This window comes from Macrotis lagotis, chromosome 1 (assembly GCF_037893015.1).
Source record: "Macrotis lagotis isolate mMagLag1 chromosome 1, bilby.v1.9.chrom.fasta, whole genome shotgun sequence".
NCBI classification, from domain to species: Eukaryota; Metazoa; Chordata; class Mammalia; order Peramelemorphia; family Peramelidae; genus Macrotis; species Macrotis lagotis.
Genome location: NC_133658.1, coordinates 321,703,490 through 321,721,557, shown reverse-complemented (window position 1 = coordinate 321,721,557; position 18,068 = coordinate 321,703,490). Strand labels below are relative to the sequence as shown.

At 35.7% G+C, this 18,068-nt stretch overlaps 2 protein-coding genes across 2 annotated transcripts; one reads left to right on the top strand and one right to left on the bottom strand.

Annotated features, from left to right (window-relative positions):
- Positions 1 to 1,331: 1,331 nt before the first annotated feature.
- Positions 1,332 to 2,348, top strand: LOC141517325 (glyceraldehyde-3-phosphate dehydrogenase-like). The gene has a single exon (XM_074228210.1). It carries the CDS (start codon positions 1,347 to 1,349, stop codon positions 2,346 to 2,348), a length of 1,002 nt encoding a protein of 333 aa, XP_074084311.1. The 5' UTR covers positions 1,332 to 1,346.
- An 11,560-nt stretch (positions 2,349 to 13,908) lies between these two features.
- On the bottom strand, positions 13,909 to 14,844 carry LOC141517319 (olfactory receptor 2D2-like). The gene has a single exon (XM_074228196.1). The coding sequence runs from the start codon at positions 14,842 to 14,844 to the stop codon at positions 13,909 to 13,911; it is 936 nt and encodes a 311-aa protein (XP_074084297.1).
- Between the last annotated feature and the right edge of the window lie 3,224 nt (positions 14,845 to 18,068).

The following is an 18,068-nucleotide window of genomic DNA, read 5'->3' as shown; positions in this document are numbered from 1 at the left end:
TGGTGGAGAGAAGACAGGCAATGTGTTAAGCGCCTCTTAACTCTTTTGGAGCCTCTTTCCCTTCAAAAACAGCATGAAAGAAACCTCTTAACAGAAATTCGATTGACAAAACCCAGAAAGAGAAGCTAGGAGAAGAACACCTACCAAGAAGGTCTGTCTCAGGGGACCATGGATGAACTGGGAGACAAGAGCAGAGGGTCAGTGCAGGGTCAGCAGCTGGGGGAAGCCAGAGGGCCAGCCTCAGCCATAGATACTTTGGTGAGTGGCAGGTCCAAGATCCAACTTTGGCTGTGGAGTCTTTGGCCTTCCTGAAAACATTGAAGAGAAAAAAAAGCCTGGACTTAATATTACAGGATTTAGAAATGGAAAATTGCCCTGATATCATGGAGCCAGAGGGCAAAATAGTTATTGAAAGAATACATCAATCCCTTCCAGAAAGAGATCCTAAAATGAAAACACCAAGGAATGTTGTGGCCAAATTCCAGAACTATCAGATAAAAGAAAAATCCTGCAAGCAGCCAGAAAGAAAAAATTTAAATATCAAGGAGCCACAGTAATAACTACATAGGGCGTGGCCACATCACCATTAAGGGATAGAAGGACCTGGAAAGAGATATTCTGAAGAGCAAGGGAGCTTGGAATGCAACCAAGAATTCACTAACCAGCAAAGCTGAGCCCTCTCTTCCAGGGGAAAAGATGTACATTTAATGAAACAGGAGACTTCCAATATTTCCTGATGAAAAGACCAGAGCTAAATAGAAAATTTGGACATCAAACATGTGACTCAAGAGACACATGAAAAGGTTAAAAAAAAAGGGTAAAGGGAAAAAACTGCTATCCAATAAGACAAAACTGGCTATATACCCACTTGGGAGAAAGAGTCTCATAATTCTTGAGAATTGTAACTCTGTTAGAGAGAATATACTTAGCCAAAAGTGATGGACACTCATAACTTTTCTGTGACTCAGAATGATTTAAGAACAATACTTCCTTAAAAAGGGGACAGTAAGGAGATGGGAAGATGTAGCAGACTGAATAGGGTAAATCTCATTGCATCAAGAGGTACAAAAGACCTATTTTAATGGAGGGGAAGAAGGAAGGAGGTGAGAACCACCTGAATCTTCATCTCATCAGACTTGCCTTAAAGTTAATGTAGACACAGTTAAGAAACTTCTTACCTTTCAAGCATTAATCTGAGATATAACAAAGTATAGATTGATTCTCTGCTGTTTGGGCTAATTTTTGTCTAGTAATTAACATCAAGAAAATACAGGTGCAGCTTTCAGCTCTTCTCCAAGCTCCCTGCAAGGATCCGCTGCTCTGGTCAGTTGCATTCCTGAACCAAGATGGTGAAGGTCAGAGTCAACGGATTTGGCCACATTGGGCATCTGGTGACCAGGGCTACATTCAACTCTGGCAGAATGGATGTTGTGGCCATCAATGACCCCTTCATTGACCTCAACTACATGATTTATATGTTTCAATATGATTCCACCCATGGCAAGTTCAAGGGCACTGTCAAAGCTGAGAATGGAAAGCTGGTGATCAATGGAAAAGCTATTACCATCTTCCAGGAACGGGATCCCACCAATATTAAATGGGGAGATGCTGGAGCTGAGTATGTTGTAGAGTCCACTGGTGTCTTTACCACCATGGAAAAGGCTGGGGCTCACTTGAAGGGTGGAGCCAAACCGGTCATTATCTCTGCCCCTTCTGCTGATGTCCCAATGTTCGTGATGGGAGTGAACCATGAGAAATATGATAATTACCTTAAGATTATCAGTAATGCCTCCTGTACCATTAACTGCTTGGCCCCCTTGGCCAAAGTCATTCATGACAACTTTGGCATTGTGGAAGGACTCATGACCGCAGTGCATCCTATTACTGCTACCCAGAAGACTGTGGATGGTCCCTCTGGCAAGCTGTGGTATGATGGGCGTGGTGCTGCCCAAAACATCATCCCTGCTTCCACTGGAGCTGCTAAGGCTGTAGGCAAAGTCATCCCTGAGCTGAATGGAAAGCTCACAGGCATGACTTTCCGTGTTCCCACTCCCAGTGTATCTGTTGTGGATCTGACCTGCTGCCTGGAGAAACCTGCCAAATATGATGACATCAAGAAAGTGGTGAAGCAAGCATCAGAGGGACCCTTGAAGGGCATCCTGGGCTACACAGAGGACCAGGTTGTATCCTGTGACTTTGATAGAGACACCCACTCTTCTACCTTTGATGCAGGCACTGGTATTGCTCTCAATGACCACTTTGTCAAGCTTATTTCATGGTATGACAACAAGTATGGTTATAGCAACTGTGTAGTTGACCTCATGGTCTTCATGGCCTCCAAAGAATAAAATGGGAAGCCATGGATGAATCATCTTCATCCCCAGCCAAAAAAAAGTTACATCACTGGGGAGCCTACATCCTTAACATGCGTTCCTCTACCAGGGATCCTGTGCCCCATTCACATCCTTGTCCCAAAGCACCCCTGTAGTAGGGGGCAGAAGTCTAGAGTCCTTTGTTGTGTGCCATCAATAAAGTCACCATATTCAGTGGAAAAAAAAAGAAAATATAGGTGCTCCATCAGCCAGCACTACACCATCCATTTGTGGAACCATCAAATACAACAAATGAAGTTTTGAGCACTATGGACAAGTTCATTTACCTTGGCAGTGTCCTTTCCAAGGACATTGACAATAAGGTTGACACTTGCATTGCCAGAGCTAGCTCAGTATTTGGGAGGCTCCAAAATGAAGGATGAGAGAGAAGAGGTATTAGACTGACTAACAAACTAAAGGTCTACAGAGCCATTATGCTGACCTCAGTGCTATATGCCTGTGAAACCTGGACCATCTACTATCACTATGCCAGGAAACTGAATTGCTTCCATTTAAATTGTATTAGGAAGATTCTGAAGATCACCTGGCAGGAAAATATACCAGACACTGAAGGCGTCTCTTGAGCTAAACTGCTTAGCATTCCAAAATTGCTACAGAGAATGGATGGGCTGGACACATTATTAGAATGCCATATGTACACTTGACAAAAAAAAAAAACTTTTATGAAGAACACTCACAGGGCAGGTCCTCACAAGGGAGTCTGAAGAAGTGCTACTGAGATACCCTGAAGGTCTCATTGAAGAACTTTAGAATTGATTGTATGACATGGGAGACACTGGCATAGGACCTCCCAGAATGGCGTGACCTCATCAGTGAGGGATTACACTCTATAAGGAAGATAGAATTGAAGTAGCTCAAAGGAAACATGATATTCATAAATTTAGAGTACCCATCCCAGGTATTCACATGAACTATGCCCAACCTGTAGTAGAGCATTCCAAACTCATATTGGTCTGATCAGCCACAGTAGAGAAGAAAAAGAAACTGAAGGAATTAGAACAGATAATGAAGAAACAAAATTTTTACTCTTTTCAGATGGTATGATGTTATATTAAGAGAACCCTAGAAAATCATCTAAAAAACTACTTGGAACAATTAGCAACATTGGCAAAGGTGTAGGCTATAAAATAAATCCACATAAATCATTGGTAATTCTATGTATTACTAAAAAGACATAGCAGCAGGAGATAGAAAGAGAAATGCCATTTAAAGTAATTGTAGACAACATAAAATACTTGGGAGTCTATCAGCCAAGGCAAACTCAGTAACTATAAGAAAACAACTATAAAGCATTTTCTCACAAATAAAACATATAAATAACTGGGCAAATAACTTGGTCTCTATCTTGAACAGTTCATGAAAAAGGATAAAAATTCCACAGTAGTTTTTGTTACAGTGGCAAATAATGGGAAACTTAGGAGATACCCATCAATTAGTGAATGGCTGAACAAACTGTGGTAAAATTATGTGATGGAACACAATAGTTGTATAAGAAATCATGGGGGAGTGGTGGCTAGGCATATTGGATAAAACACCAGTCTTGGAGTCAGGAGTACCTGGGTTCAAATCCAGTCTCAGACACTTAATAATTACCTAGCTGTGTGGCCTTGGGCAAGCCACTTAACCCCATTTGCCTTGCAAAAAAAAAACAAAAAAAAATCATGGATAGGATTCAGAAAAATATGGAAAGATTTGCATGATGATGCAGGATGAAATGAGCAGAACCAAAAGAATAATAAATACAATAGCAATGATGTGGTGATGATCAACTCTGATGGGCTTGTTCATTTCAGCAGTACAATAATCAAAGACAATTTTAAAAGACTTGGGATGGAAAGACTTCTGGCCAAGATGGTAGAGAGAAGACAGGCACTGTGCTGTGCTCCTCTTTCCCCTCAGAAACAACATGAAACAAACCTCTTAATAGAGAAGAACACCTACCAAGAAGGCCTATCTCAGGGGACCATGGATGAACCAGGAGTCAAGAGCGGAGGGTCAGTGTAGGAACAACAACTAGGGGAAGCCAGAGGGCAAGCCTCAGCCACAGAGACTTTGGTGAGTGGCGGGTCCAAAATCCAACTTTAGCTTTGGAGTCTTTGGCTGGTGGAGAGGAGCTACAGGAGGGTGAGTTCCAGCAGTTTCAGAGCACACCTAGAGGACAACTAGCTGGGCCCAGGACTTGAGCTCCATACTTTCAGTGGAGTCCTTTTCCCAGAACAAACAACAAACAACTGGGGGCTACCCCCTCAGGCTAAGGCTTGGTCAACAGAGTTCACTCAATGAAAAGAGATTAACTCCATCTCCCAGGGCCCAGCCCAGAGTTCAAGGTCAACTCAGACCTTGCTGCTGAGCCCCACAAATACTTCAGAGAAAACAAACAGCTCTTCCTATTGGGTGGCCCTTGGAACTACTAAACCAAGTCAACAAACCTCTAGAATCTTCAAAAACGAAACTCTGAAAGCCAGCACCCCAACACAAAATCAGCCTAGGAAGATGAAGAAAGGTCATGGAAGGGGTGCCCATGGAGAAATATTTAGAAGAAATAGATTCTAACCCAGAGAGATCTAGCACTGCTGAGGACAATATGAATTTGTCCCCAGTGGAGAAAGACTTCCTTAAAGAAATCAGGAAGGAGTTTAAAAATCAACTGGAAAAATTGAGAAAAGAAACTCAAGAGAAAATTAACACATTGCAAGAGAAAATTAACATCTCATGACAAGAAAAAAAATCCTTGGAAAAGTTGGACAAATACAGAATGAGAATAATTCTCTCAGATCTTCAATTGAGCAAATTCAAAAAGAAAATTATTCTCTCAAAACTACACTTGAGCAAATGGAAAACTCCTTCAAAAATATAATTGGCCAACCTTGAAAAAGAGTTGCAAAAGTTAAATGAAAAAAAATCTTCTTCCTAAAAATAAAAAGAATGGAATCAATGGAAACTAATGACTTCATGAGACAACAAGATTGTGTTAAATAAAAACAAAAGATCAAAACTATAGAAGAAAATGTAAAATGCCTTATCAGCAAAACCACTGACCTAGAGAACAAATCAAGAAGGGACAACCTGAGAATTATAGGCCTCCATGAAAACATTGAAGAGAAAAAAAAGCCTGGATTAATATTACAGGATTTAGTGATGGAAAATTGCCTTGATATCATGGAATCAGAGGGCAAAATAGTTATTGAAAGAATACATTCATCCCCTCCAGAAAAAGATCCTAAAAATGAAAACACCAAGGAATGTTGTGGCCAAATTCCAGAACTATCAGATAAAAGAAAAAATCCTGCAAGCAGCCAGAAAGAACAAATTGAAATACCAAGGAGTCACAGTAAGGATTAAGCAGGATCTGGCTACAGCAACTCTAAGGGATCAAAGGGCCTGGAATGAGATATTCTAAAAAGCAAGGGAGCTTGGAATGCAGCCAAGAATCCACTACCCACCAAAGCTGAGTCTTCTCTTCCAGGGGAAAAGACAGGCATTTAATGAAATGGGAGATTTCCAACATTTCCTGATGAAAAGCCCAGAGCTAAATAGAAAATTTAGACATCAAACAGGAGGCTCAAGAGACACATGAATATGTAAAAAAAAGGGTAAAGAAAAAACTGCTATCCAAAACTGCTTAGGAGAAAGAGTCTCATAACTCTTGATAACTGTAACTCTATTAGAGAGCATATATTTAGCCAGAAGTGATGGACACTCATGACTTTTCTTTGACTCAGACAGAATGATTTTAAAAACAATACCTCCTTAAAAGGGGGGAAAGTAAGGAGATGGGAGGATGGAAGAGACTGATTGGAGTAAATCTCATTACATCCAGAGGTACAAAAGACCTATTGCAATTGAGGGGAAGAAGAGAGGAGATGAGAACCACCTAAATCTTCATCTCATCAGACTTGGCTTAAAATTAAATTAGACACAATCAAATCTGTTAAGCATTGAAAGGGGAAAAGGGGAGGGGGGCATTGAGGGGGATAAAAGGGGTAACTAACAAAAGGAAAGGAAGAAGGGGAAAAGGGAAAGGGGACAAAACTTTAGGGAATATGGATAAAGGGAAAAAAGGGGGAAAATACAAACAGAAGGAAGACAGCATGGAGGGCAAAAAAGAGTTAGTAATTATAACTTTGAATGTAAATGGGATGAACTCTCTCTTAAAACATAAGCAGATAGCAGAGTGGATTAAAAACCAGAATCCTACAATATGCTGCTTACAAGAAATTCATTTGAAGCAGAGAGATACATATAAAGTAAAGGTAAAAGATTGGAGAAAAATATATTTTGCTTCAGCTGAAGTAAAAAAAGCAGAGGTAGCATTCCTTATCTCAGACAAAGCAGCTACAAAAATAGCATTAAAAGATATAAGGAAAGAAACTATATCCTCCTAAGAGGTACCATAGACAAAATCATTTTAATACTAAATATGTATGCACCCAATGGTGCAGCATCCAGATTCTTAGAGGAGAACTTGAAAGAGCTACAGGAAGACATTGACAGCAAAAGTCTACTAATGGGAGACCTCAACCTCCTGCTCTCTCAGATTTAGATAATTGAATCATAAAATAAAGAAGAAGGAAGTTAAGGAGGTAAATAGATTGTTAGAAAACCTAGATATGATAGACCCATGGAGGAAACTGAATGAGGATAGAAAGGAATATCCTTTTTTTTCTGCAGTACATGGCACTTACACAAAAATTGACCATGTACCTAATGATCAACTGCAGAAAGGCAGAAATAGTGAATACATCTTTCTCAGATCATAATGCAATAAAAATCGTATGCAGTACTGGGCCAGGGAGATATAGACCCAGGACTAACTGGAAATTAAATAACCTCATTTCAAAGAATGAGTGGATCAAGTGACAAATTATAGAAAGAATTATTTATTTCATCCTAGATAATGACAATAATGAAACAACATACCAAAAACCTATGGGATACACTCAAGGAGGCTGTCAGGGGATATATTATATCTTTAAATATTTACATGGATAAATTAGAGAAAGAAGAAGTCAATGAATTAAATATGCAAGTCAAAAATTAGAGAAGGAACAAATTAAAATCCCCCAATTAAATACAAAATTAAAAATTCTAAACATTAAAGGAGAAATTAATAAAAGCAAAAAACTATTGAATTAATAAATAAAACCAAAAGTTGGTTTTATGAAAAAAAAATAAAATTGATATCAATTTGATTAAAAAAAAGAAAGAAGAAAACCAAATTGTTAGTATCATAAATGAAAAAGGTGAACTCACCACCAATGAGGAGGAAATTAAAGTAATAATTTGGAATTTTTTTGCCCAGCTCTAGGCCAATAAATTTGACAATCTAAGTGAAATGGATGAATACTTACAAAATTTTAAGTTGCCCAGGTTAAATGAAGAGGAGATTAAATACCTAAAAATTCCTATCTAAGAAAAAGAAATTCAAAAAACCATCATTGAACAGCCTAAGGAAAAAATCTCCAGGGCCTGATGGATTCACAAGTGAATTCTACCAAACATTTAAGGAACAATTAGTTCCAATTCTATATAAACTCTTTGGAAAAACAGGTGAAGACAGAACTCTCCCTAAGTGTTTCTATGAAATCAATATGGTGTTGATACCTAAACTAGGAAGAGTTAAAACTGAGAAAGAAAAGTATAGACCTTTCTCCCTGATGAATATAAAAACAAAAATCTTAAATAAAATCTTAGCAAAATGACTACAACAAGTTATCACTAGGATAATACATTATGATCAAGTAGGATTTGTCCCAGGAATGCAGGGTTGGTTCAATATTAGGAAAACTGCTAGGAAAATTAATTACATTCTGATAACATACCTATCAGAAATCATATGATCATATCAATTGATGCTGAAAATGCTTTTGACAAAATACAGCACTCAATCCTACTAAAAACACTAGAGAGTGTAGGAATAAATGGATTGTTCCTCAAAATAATAAGTAGTTTCTATCTGAAAACCTTCAACAAGCATTATATGCAATGGGGAAAGGCTAGAGGCATTCCCAATAAGATCAGGGTGACACAAGGATGCCCATTATCACCACTACTATTTAATATTGTGTTAGAAATGTTAGCTTCAGCAGTTAGAGAAGAAAAAGAAATTGAAGGAATTAGAACTGAGAAGGAAGAAACAAATCTCTCACTCTTTGAGGATGACATGATGGTATACCTAGAGAATTCCAAAAAACTTACCTTAAAAAGATTACTAGAAATAATTAGTAATTTTAGCAAAGTTACAGGCTATAAAATACACGCTCATAAATCCTCAAAACACACACTTACACACACACACACACACATATATATATATGTATATATATATATATATATATATATATATATATATATATATATATATGACTAGAAAGATGCAACAGAAAGAGCTAGAAAGAGAAATCCCATTCAAAGTAACCTCAGACAATATAAAATACCTGGGAGTCTACCTGCCAACCTAACTCAAAACCTTTTTGAAAACAATTACAAAACACTTCTCACACAAATAAAATCAGATTTAAATAACTGGGCAAACATCAACTGCTCATGGATAGGTAGAGCTAATATAATAAAAATGACAATTCTACCCAAATTAAACTACTCCTTTAGTGCCCTACCAATCAAAATTCTAAAAATTACTTTAATGAGTTAGAAAAAGTTGTAAGTAAATTTATATGGAGAATTAAAAAGTCTAAAATTTCCAGAGATTCAATGAAAAAAATATAAAATAAAGTGGTTTAGCCTTACCAGATCTAAAATTACATTATAAAGCATCAGTCATCAAAACTGTCTAGTATTGGCTAAGAAATAGAGTGGTGCATAAGTGGAATAGACTAGGTGCAACAGCAGGAAATGATTATAATAATCTGCTGTTTGATAAACCCCAAAAGTACAGCTATTGGAATAAAAACTCTCTTTGATAAAAAGTATTGGAAAAATTGGAAGTTATTATGGAAGTAACTTAGATTAGACCAACACCTCACACCCTATACCAAGATAAGATCAAAATGGATACGGGATTTAGACAAAAAAAAAAAACCAATATTATAAGCAAACTAGAAGATCAAGAAGTAGTTTACCTGTCAGATCTATGGAAAGGGAAGCAGTTTATGACCAAGGCAGAGATGGAGAACACCAATAAAAACAAACTAGATAACTTTTGATTACATTAAATTAAAAAGGTTTTGCACAGACAAAACCACTATAAGCAAGATCAAAAGAAATGGAGTAAATTGGGAAACAATTTTTATAACTAGTATTTCTGACAAAGGACTCATTTCTAAAATATACAGAGAACTGAGTCAAATATTCAAAAAATAAAGCCATTCCCCAATTGACAAATGGTCAAAGTATATGCAAAGGCAATTTCGAGAAGAGGAAATCAAAGCGATCCATAGTCATAGAAAAAATTGCTCTAAATCATTACTTATTAGATAAATGCAAATTAAACAATCTCTGAGATACCACCTCACACCTCTCAGACTGGCCAATATGACCAGAAAGGACAACAATCAATGTTGGAAGGGTTGTGTGAAATCTGGGTCACTAAAACATTTTTGGAAGAGCTGTGAACTCATCCAACCTTTCTGGAGAGCAATTTGGAATTATACCCAAAGGGCAACAAAAATGTGCATATCCTTTGATCCAGCAATACCACTACTTGGTCTATACCCTGAAGAGATGATGAAAAAGGGTAAAAACATCATCTGTACAAAAATATTCATAGCAGCCCTATTTGTGGTGGCAAAGAATTGGAAATCAAGCAACTGTCCTTCAATTGGGGAATGACTTAACAAAATGTGATATATGTATGTTATGGAACACTATTGTTCTATTATAAACCAGGAAGGATAGGAATTCAGGGAAGCCTAGAAGGATTTGCATGAACTGATGCTGAGTGAGATAAGCAGAACCAGAAAAACACTGTACACCCTAACAGCAACATGAGGGTGATGATCAACCTTAATGGACTTGCCCATTCCATCAGTGCAACAACTAGGGACAATTTTGGACTATCTGCAGTGGAGAATACCATCTGTATTCAGAGAAAGACTTGTTGAGTTTGAACAAAGTCCAATGACTATTCCCTTCAATTTAGAAAAAAAAAACCTTATCTTATTATGTAATTTTCCTCTCTTATACTTTATTTTTTTTCCTTTAAGGATATGATTTCTCTCATCACATTCAACTGAGATCAGTGTATACCATGGAAACAATGTAAAGAATGCCTTCTGTGGGGGTGTGGGGGGAGGGAAGAAAGAATGGGGGGGTAATCTTTATTAAAAAAGTTTCAAATAAAGTAAGAAGTAATAAATTTTAAAAATTAAAGGCAATCAGATTTTCCTCTTGCAGGGGAAATTGAAGGGATTTGGTTTCTACTTCTCCACCCAGATTATTGGGGACTATGAAATCCCTAAACAAAATAAAAATGAGCCTACAAGGGGCGGCTAGGTGGTGCAGTGGATAAAGCACTGGCCCTGGAGTCAGGAGTACCTGGGTTCAAATCTGGTCTCAGACACTTGATAATTACCTAGTCATGTGGCCTTGGGCAAGCCACCTAACCCCATTTGCCTTGCAAAAACCTAAAAAAAAGTGAGCCTACAAGAAATATGATTGAAGAAGAAACATTTGATCCTTGTCAGAATGCAAAAGACTTCCAAAGAATATGTTTTTTATTTTCTAGAATCTATCATCAACGGATTCTCATACCACTCTCTGTATTCACCAAGTACTACAAGGATAGATATATGGTAGATACCATGAAGAATGTTTACTTTATCATTTACAGTGTTTCTGTGATCTCATTGATGCAGGCAAATCACACTCTATATGTGCATATTACATCACACCGATACCTTTTCATCTTCTGCTTTTCTTGATTATAACCTCCTCCAAATCTTTTATTTAAGAGGGAGTTGATGGGAGAGGTTTATTAAGTGTGCCATGAGCTTCCTGTTTACCTCTGGATATTATGTAGCTACCAATTCAGTCATCAGGTTTTCCATGAGTTATAGCTTGTTTTTATTCGAACACTGACATTTCTTTGCATAGCCACATAATTATGTAATGGAAAACTTTATAATGCATCTCCTCTACATTTCTTCACTGACACTGTTTTTTCAGTATTAGAGCAGAGAGATTTCACAATTCTCATTTCCTCCTTTATTGACTTTTGGGAGACTTGAAATATCAAATCTTCAAAGACTGTTATTCCAGGCCTGACATTTATACTACATTATTTGAATTAAATTGATGTCTTTAAAAATGAGCTTTTCATTCAAAAAATTTGCAATCACTAAATAAAGCCCTGTAGTTTTTCAAATTCAAATCAAACTACTCTATTATTATTGAATTTTGATCCCAGTTGCTCACTGTTCTTTTGAAGCCCAAAGTATGTATACTAATGAACTGTAACAGTCCTTTAGTATAATGGATTATAGTCTGTCATCTTAGGGTTGATCATATTTTGGACAAAATTCTTCATTTACTTGGATTTTCCTGTATGAATAACTAAAACAAACCTTTTCAGTGATTGCAGATCACATTTAAAAGGTTCTGTTTTATTCCGAATTGTGATTAAGACACCAAAATGACAAAATTGTTGGGCATAGGTAGCATAATATCTAAAATATTTAGGAGAGAAAAAATTGTGAAATTTTTTGGATATAGAAAGTTACATGGAGGATGTGGGATTCTTTAATTAGGGCATAAGTAGCAATTAATTGATATGTATTGATCATATCTTCTGGAATGAAAACCTTTCTTTTTAATTGACATTCTTTTACCTTGCAGGTATCTTAAGAATTGTTCTCTGAATACCTTCCAATTTATAGTTCTCCAGCACAGACCTTCTCTGCTTCTACTTTGTTTAGTTCAACTACTTTTACCTTTTTTTTGGTTGTTATTGTTGGCCCTAATTTCTATTGCAGGAAACAGGCAAAATAAGTTGAATATACTGTCATTAATGGTGAAAGCAGTTTGGCATAACAATTTGTATTGATGATTTTGTATTGTTATTGCTGACCTCCTAATTTCACCTTTGAGTCCTTAATTACTAGTGAGATAATGTATACTATTAGGCTTTTTGCAACTGAGGCATTTTTATTTTATTTTAGGAGGCAATGCTACTTATTATATTCCACATTTATTCATAGGATTCTACAATATGGTGATGTTCTAAACTGATGTTAACTGGGCTTTTTCTTTGCCAAAAGGTCAAGTGTTTTCTGGATAGGCTGTTTTTATTTTTTTTTATCTCCTTGTGATAATTGATTTTACAGCAATTAAAATTCCTGAAGAAATGGTTTTAGTTTTTGCTAAGATCTATATTTAATATATTTTCTTTCATTTAATGACATATTGTTCAAAACTGAAATTGCTATAAGATGAGCTCTGTGCCATAACTTTTCTTTTTTATTTACTTTAAATTGCAAAACCAAAAATCAATAAACATTTTTTTAAAGGTCAATATGCTTAGATCCAGAGACTCCCAAGTCAATTTTATCTTCTCAGTGGTGAAAGATAGGAATACTATGCAAGAACTATTAAAAATATTATCCATATATTTCAAAATATTCATAGAAATATTTTTATTTCTATTTTTGTAGTAAGAAAAACCTCACAAAGGTAGATTTTCAGTGACTGAATAATGGTTAAGCAAATTATGACTCATGAATATATTGGAAGAATTCTATGCCATAAGAAAAGACAAAAAGAAAGATTTATATGAACTAATATAAAATAAGTAAGCGGAGTCAGAAAAATAATATAGCTATTGATTAAAACAATTATTTAGTGCTATTCAATTATAATGTCCAAACTTAGCTTCAGAGTGGATGAGCAATTGAATTTCTTCTCAAAGCTATGCAGGTCTACAGGTTTGGAACACTCAGAAAGTATCAAACATTATTGTAATTTTGATCTAAATTTTTTTTTACTGTGTGACAAGGAATTCCCAATGGGTAGGGATATATTAAAAATATAGGCTATCCAAAAGACAAAAAATCAATAAGGTAACAAATTTTTATTCAGTAGATAAGAGTCTTACAAATAGTTTCTCCAATGGCACTATGACCTTCAACATTTTGAACACTGTATCGCAAGTAAAAGCAATCTAATATCAAGTTACTATGAGTGGGACTTCTGACTAACCCCTCAAAGGCTGGACTCCCTCTTCTTACTTTTAAGAATGCTTACATATTATTCATCTCTGTTCCCTTAAGTTCAATACAGGATATTCATTGGACATACCAGTTAGACTATTTCCCCAAATCTCCAAATTGATATAATTCCATTCAGTTCTCCAGAGGGTTAAATGTGTGATATATGCATCTCTCCCTTCAACTCAGACATATGACTGATATCCAATATGTAATCACATTATGAATGATTAAATGGCAATTTATGCATGCATCATTAATTACTAATACAAGTCAGGAGAAGTCAGTTTTCCCAAGAGATTAAGAAAAATATTGGACAAGAGAGATAATATAAAATTTAATAAAGGTTTAGGGAATCATGTTCTGCAGAATGTTCTCCTGTTGGCCACATTCTTGAATGCCCTCTTTACATCTTTGTTTCTCAGGCTATATATGAAGGGGTTGAGCATAGGATTTATCACTAAATAGAACACAGATACCATTTTGCCTAGTTCTCTGGATGACTTAGGTGTCATATAGTTGATGATTGCTGATCCATAAAAAATGATGACCACAATGAGATGGGATCCACAGGTGGAGAAGACCTTTAATCTCCCTGAGGTTTTCTTCATCCTGATCACAGATACCACGATGCACATATATGAAATAATGATCAGAGACACAGGTGCAAGAAGTATTACTACACCCATCAAGAAAATGACCATTTCTGTACTGTCTGTGTCCGTAGATGCTAAAACAAGAAGAGCTGGGGGCTCACAAATAAAATGAGCAATCCTATTATCTCCTTGGTAAGGGAGACTTAGTGTGAATATAGTATCCATCGAAGATGCAAAAAGACCACTGAACCAGCACCCTAAGGCAAATAGGCCACATGTTCTCCATGTCATAATGAGGGGATAGTGCATAGGGTCACAGATTGCCAAGTACCTGTCATAGGACATCACACCTAATAAGGAACATTCTGTAGATCCAAAGAACAGGATGAAAAAAAGTTGACCTGCACAACCTGTGAAAGAAATTAGTTTCCTCCCAGATAACAAATGGACTAGGGTTTGGGGAACAGTGGTAGTCGAGAAGCAAAGGTCAGCTAGAGATAAATTATAGAGGAAAAAATACATGGGTGTATGGAGCTGTGAATCAAGAAGAATCAAAGATGTCAGAAGCAGATTTCCAAGAATGGTGCCCAAGTAGACTGCCAGGAACAACACAGAGAGCAAAAGCTGTGTCTGAGGGTCATCAGAAAGTCCTAAGAGGAAGAATTCTGTCACCCAGGTCTTGTTGGTCTGATTCATGTTGACTGTGCTTTATAATTGAACCAAGAGATATGCAATGGAGACATGTAAACTAGATAATCATAAAACCTTAGTTTGGGAAGCTAAATGTTAAATAATTTAATCATCATCCAGAAATAACTACTTTAATTTGTGGCCATTTTCATTGAATATAGTGATATGTCTCTAAGAAAATATTCTATTTTTGGACAAAATTGCTAGAAAATACTTTTATAAATTAAACTGCTCTCCTGCTTACTTATATAATTTCTATGCATTGGTATTTTTTATATCTTCTAAATCAGGAAAAACTAAATCTCAGTCTCTTATAATCCTTGTAATTTTTAAGGAAAACTTTCAGTTCTAAGCCTTTTCTTGTTCATGCTAAATACTTCCTATTTCTCTGATCTTTTTCTCCCAAAAATTCTTAAAATGGCCTCATTCTGATCACTCACCTATTTATGTGTTTCACTTTATTAATGTTGAGTCAAGAAATGAGCATGATTGTCTATAACTTGCCTCACTATCACAAAGTTCAATATATCTTAGAGTTTATTTGAAAATGAATGAAACTATATCTTATAAAATTATATTGGTTTTAATTACCTATAGTTGACTTATTAATCTTGGGCTTTTAACTAAATTCAAAAGAAAAAGTTTTGAGGAATTTCTCTATTGAACTAATGCTAAGATAAATTCCATCTGTTCTATATTTACACAGACATTAAAAACAAACTAAAGTGTAGGACTTCAGATTTCCTTTTGTCAATATTCATGTTGAATTATCTTATTGACTGTTACTTACAAGAGTACAGTATCATATAGGAAAACATAACAAAACAAAATTTGAGTACCTTATTAGTACCAGTTAACTGAAAATAAATGGAGAAAATTAAAAGGAATCAGATTGATTTAGAGGGCTTAGCAGTTATATAATTATTCCTATTTTCTTTTTTTTTGCAAGGCAGTGTTGTTAAATGACTTCCCCAAGATTATACAGCTAGGCAATTATTAAGTGTCTGAAGCTGCATTTGAACTCAGGTTCTCCTGACTCCAGGGTGAGTGTTCTATCCACTGTACCACCTAGATGCCCCTGCTTTTTTTGCTTTAAATCTTGTCTTAGATTAAAATGTAAATATTCACTTTTCCTAGGTAGCTAATGAAATGATGAATGTGAAAATACTTCTGAATTTCTAAGGTTTTACAAAAAAGTAAAAAGTATGGCTTACAAATACTCTATACAAACAAATGCCTGGATGGTATTTTTTTCTCTTCCCCATGTAACTATAATATCTTTCCTGCTACATTCAAAATAGTAATCAAATATCTTGGCCAAGAATGCAGCCAGATGGTCAGTTTCAAGAATGATATTCCTTTCCCAGACTTGGTTAGTGACATCCATTGATATTTCAGTCTCTCCCTTCTAAAGTTGTTCATTCTACCTAAGAAACTCTAATTGGTAAAAAAGTTTTTTCTTTTTAAAACATTTTTCTGTAATGTTTTCCCCAAATACACATAAAGTCAATTTTAAACATTCAGTTTTTAAAATTTTTGAGTTCCAAATTTTCTCCATCCCTCCCTTGCCATTTCTTTACCTAAGATAGTAAGTAATTTGACATAGTTTTTGCATGTGAAATTTTGAAAAATATATTTTTTCTCTTTTAATGATTAGAAATCTGTTTCTCCACAACTTTTACCAATAATTCTTAGAATTGGCTTCAAGAATTAAGAAAAACTCTTAATTCCACTCCAATGTTCAAATCATAATCTCTCTTCCACATTCAATTTCTTTAACAACAGCTATCATTTTCTTCTGGTCTCAAAGTCTTCTCTGTATTCTAAATATTACCAAACACTTAAAACGGTTCACAAATGGCATGACTCAAGCCTCCCAGCCTCTATCATCCTGACTACCACCTTCTAGACATTCTCTAACTTATCATGTTCCTAAATTGTGGCACCTAAAACCGTGCACAATGAATGAAATTATCAAAACAATTAACAGCTATATAGGAAATTATACTCTCTTACTCTATCCACTTCTGCCTACCTTCTATGCTTCAGTAACAGTGACTCCAGAAATTCTTGTGATAGCCACAAAAATATCATAAGAAACTTTACAAAATCATGGATACAAATTAACATGTCTGTGACATTGATTGGATCTAAGAGTCTAACAACCCCATCCAATATAGAAATCAAGTGAACCTATGATTATTTGTTCTTGATGAAACTCTAATAATTTTTAGTTATCATTGCTAATCTTTAAGTGTTTTTCAATCCATCACACTAATAACAACTGAAAGCATTTGGTATTGGGAGAGCCCCAATAGATTCCTAGCAATGGGGAGTGACTTTGGGAAAGATAACAAATAGAGTAGCCCTTTCCCTATAATTTGGCCTCTTTTGACCTCTGGTTCTTTTAAAGACATAAAAAATCCAGAACCCTTTAAGAAGATTCTCAGATTCACCATGACAGGCTTTGAAATCCTGGAAAGGAAAAGCTTATGAATTCTACCTGAAACAAATTGAGACTTCAAGGGAATAAAGGATTAAGACTATGGGTATAGGTGGGTAATGTGAAAGAATTGGTATTTTATTGAAATAACAGGTTCTGCTTTGCTTATTGTGCTGGGAGACTGCCAATAGATGCTAATTAGCCTGGTTAGGTACACCACTTGGGTTGTTTGAGTCCCAGAATAGTGGTATAATTCTCTTCTGGTTTCTATGAGTTAGCATGAGAAAATACAAATAAGTTGTTTTCTATTATTCTCTAGGTTTATAGGTGCTAGAGAGAGGTTAACCCAGTTGTCTTTGAGACTCTTAGGGTCAAGTTTATTCCTGGAAATGCATAATAGCAAAGGTCAAACATGTCTCCCACCTTGTTAATCACTTATATAAGTGATTTGGGACCCTAGGCATCATTCCAAGATAAAGTACAAGAGTTCAGAAACCAGTGTTGTGTTTACTAATTTTTTTGTTTTGTCTCTGTCCTTTCTAATTTGTTCTTCATATTGTTGTCAAAGAGATAATCCTAGCTCATCAGTCCAAACAAGTTGACCTAACCAAGCTCATCAATAAACTCCAGTGACTCCCTCAAATAGGCATTTCTATATTTCTCATTTACAACAATTTCTAGTCTTTCAGAGATGGTGTCCCCATTCCTATGTTTATGGACAAGCTAGCTGAACAGTTTTATCTTTTTATCATGTTAATTATTTCAACTGACCTTCCTCTCCCCATTC

Bases quoted from the DNA above. Each gene is read 5' to 3' on its own strand.
- LOC141517325 (XM_074228210.1), top strand. From the start codon at position 1,347: ATGGTGAAGGTCAGAGTCAACGGATTTGGCCACATTGGGCATCTGGTG.
- LOC141517319 (XM_074228196.1), bottom strand. From the start codon at position 14,844: ATGAATCAGACCAACAAGACCTGGGTGACAGAATTCTTCCTCTTAGGA.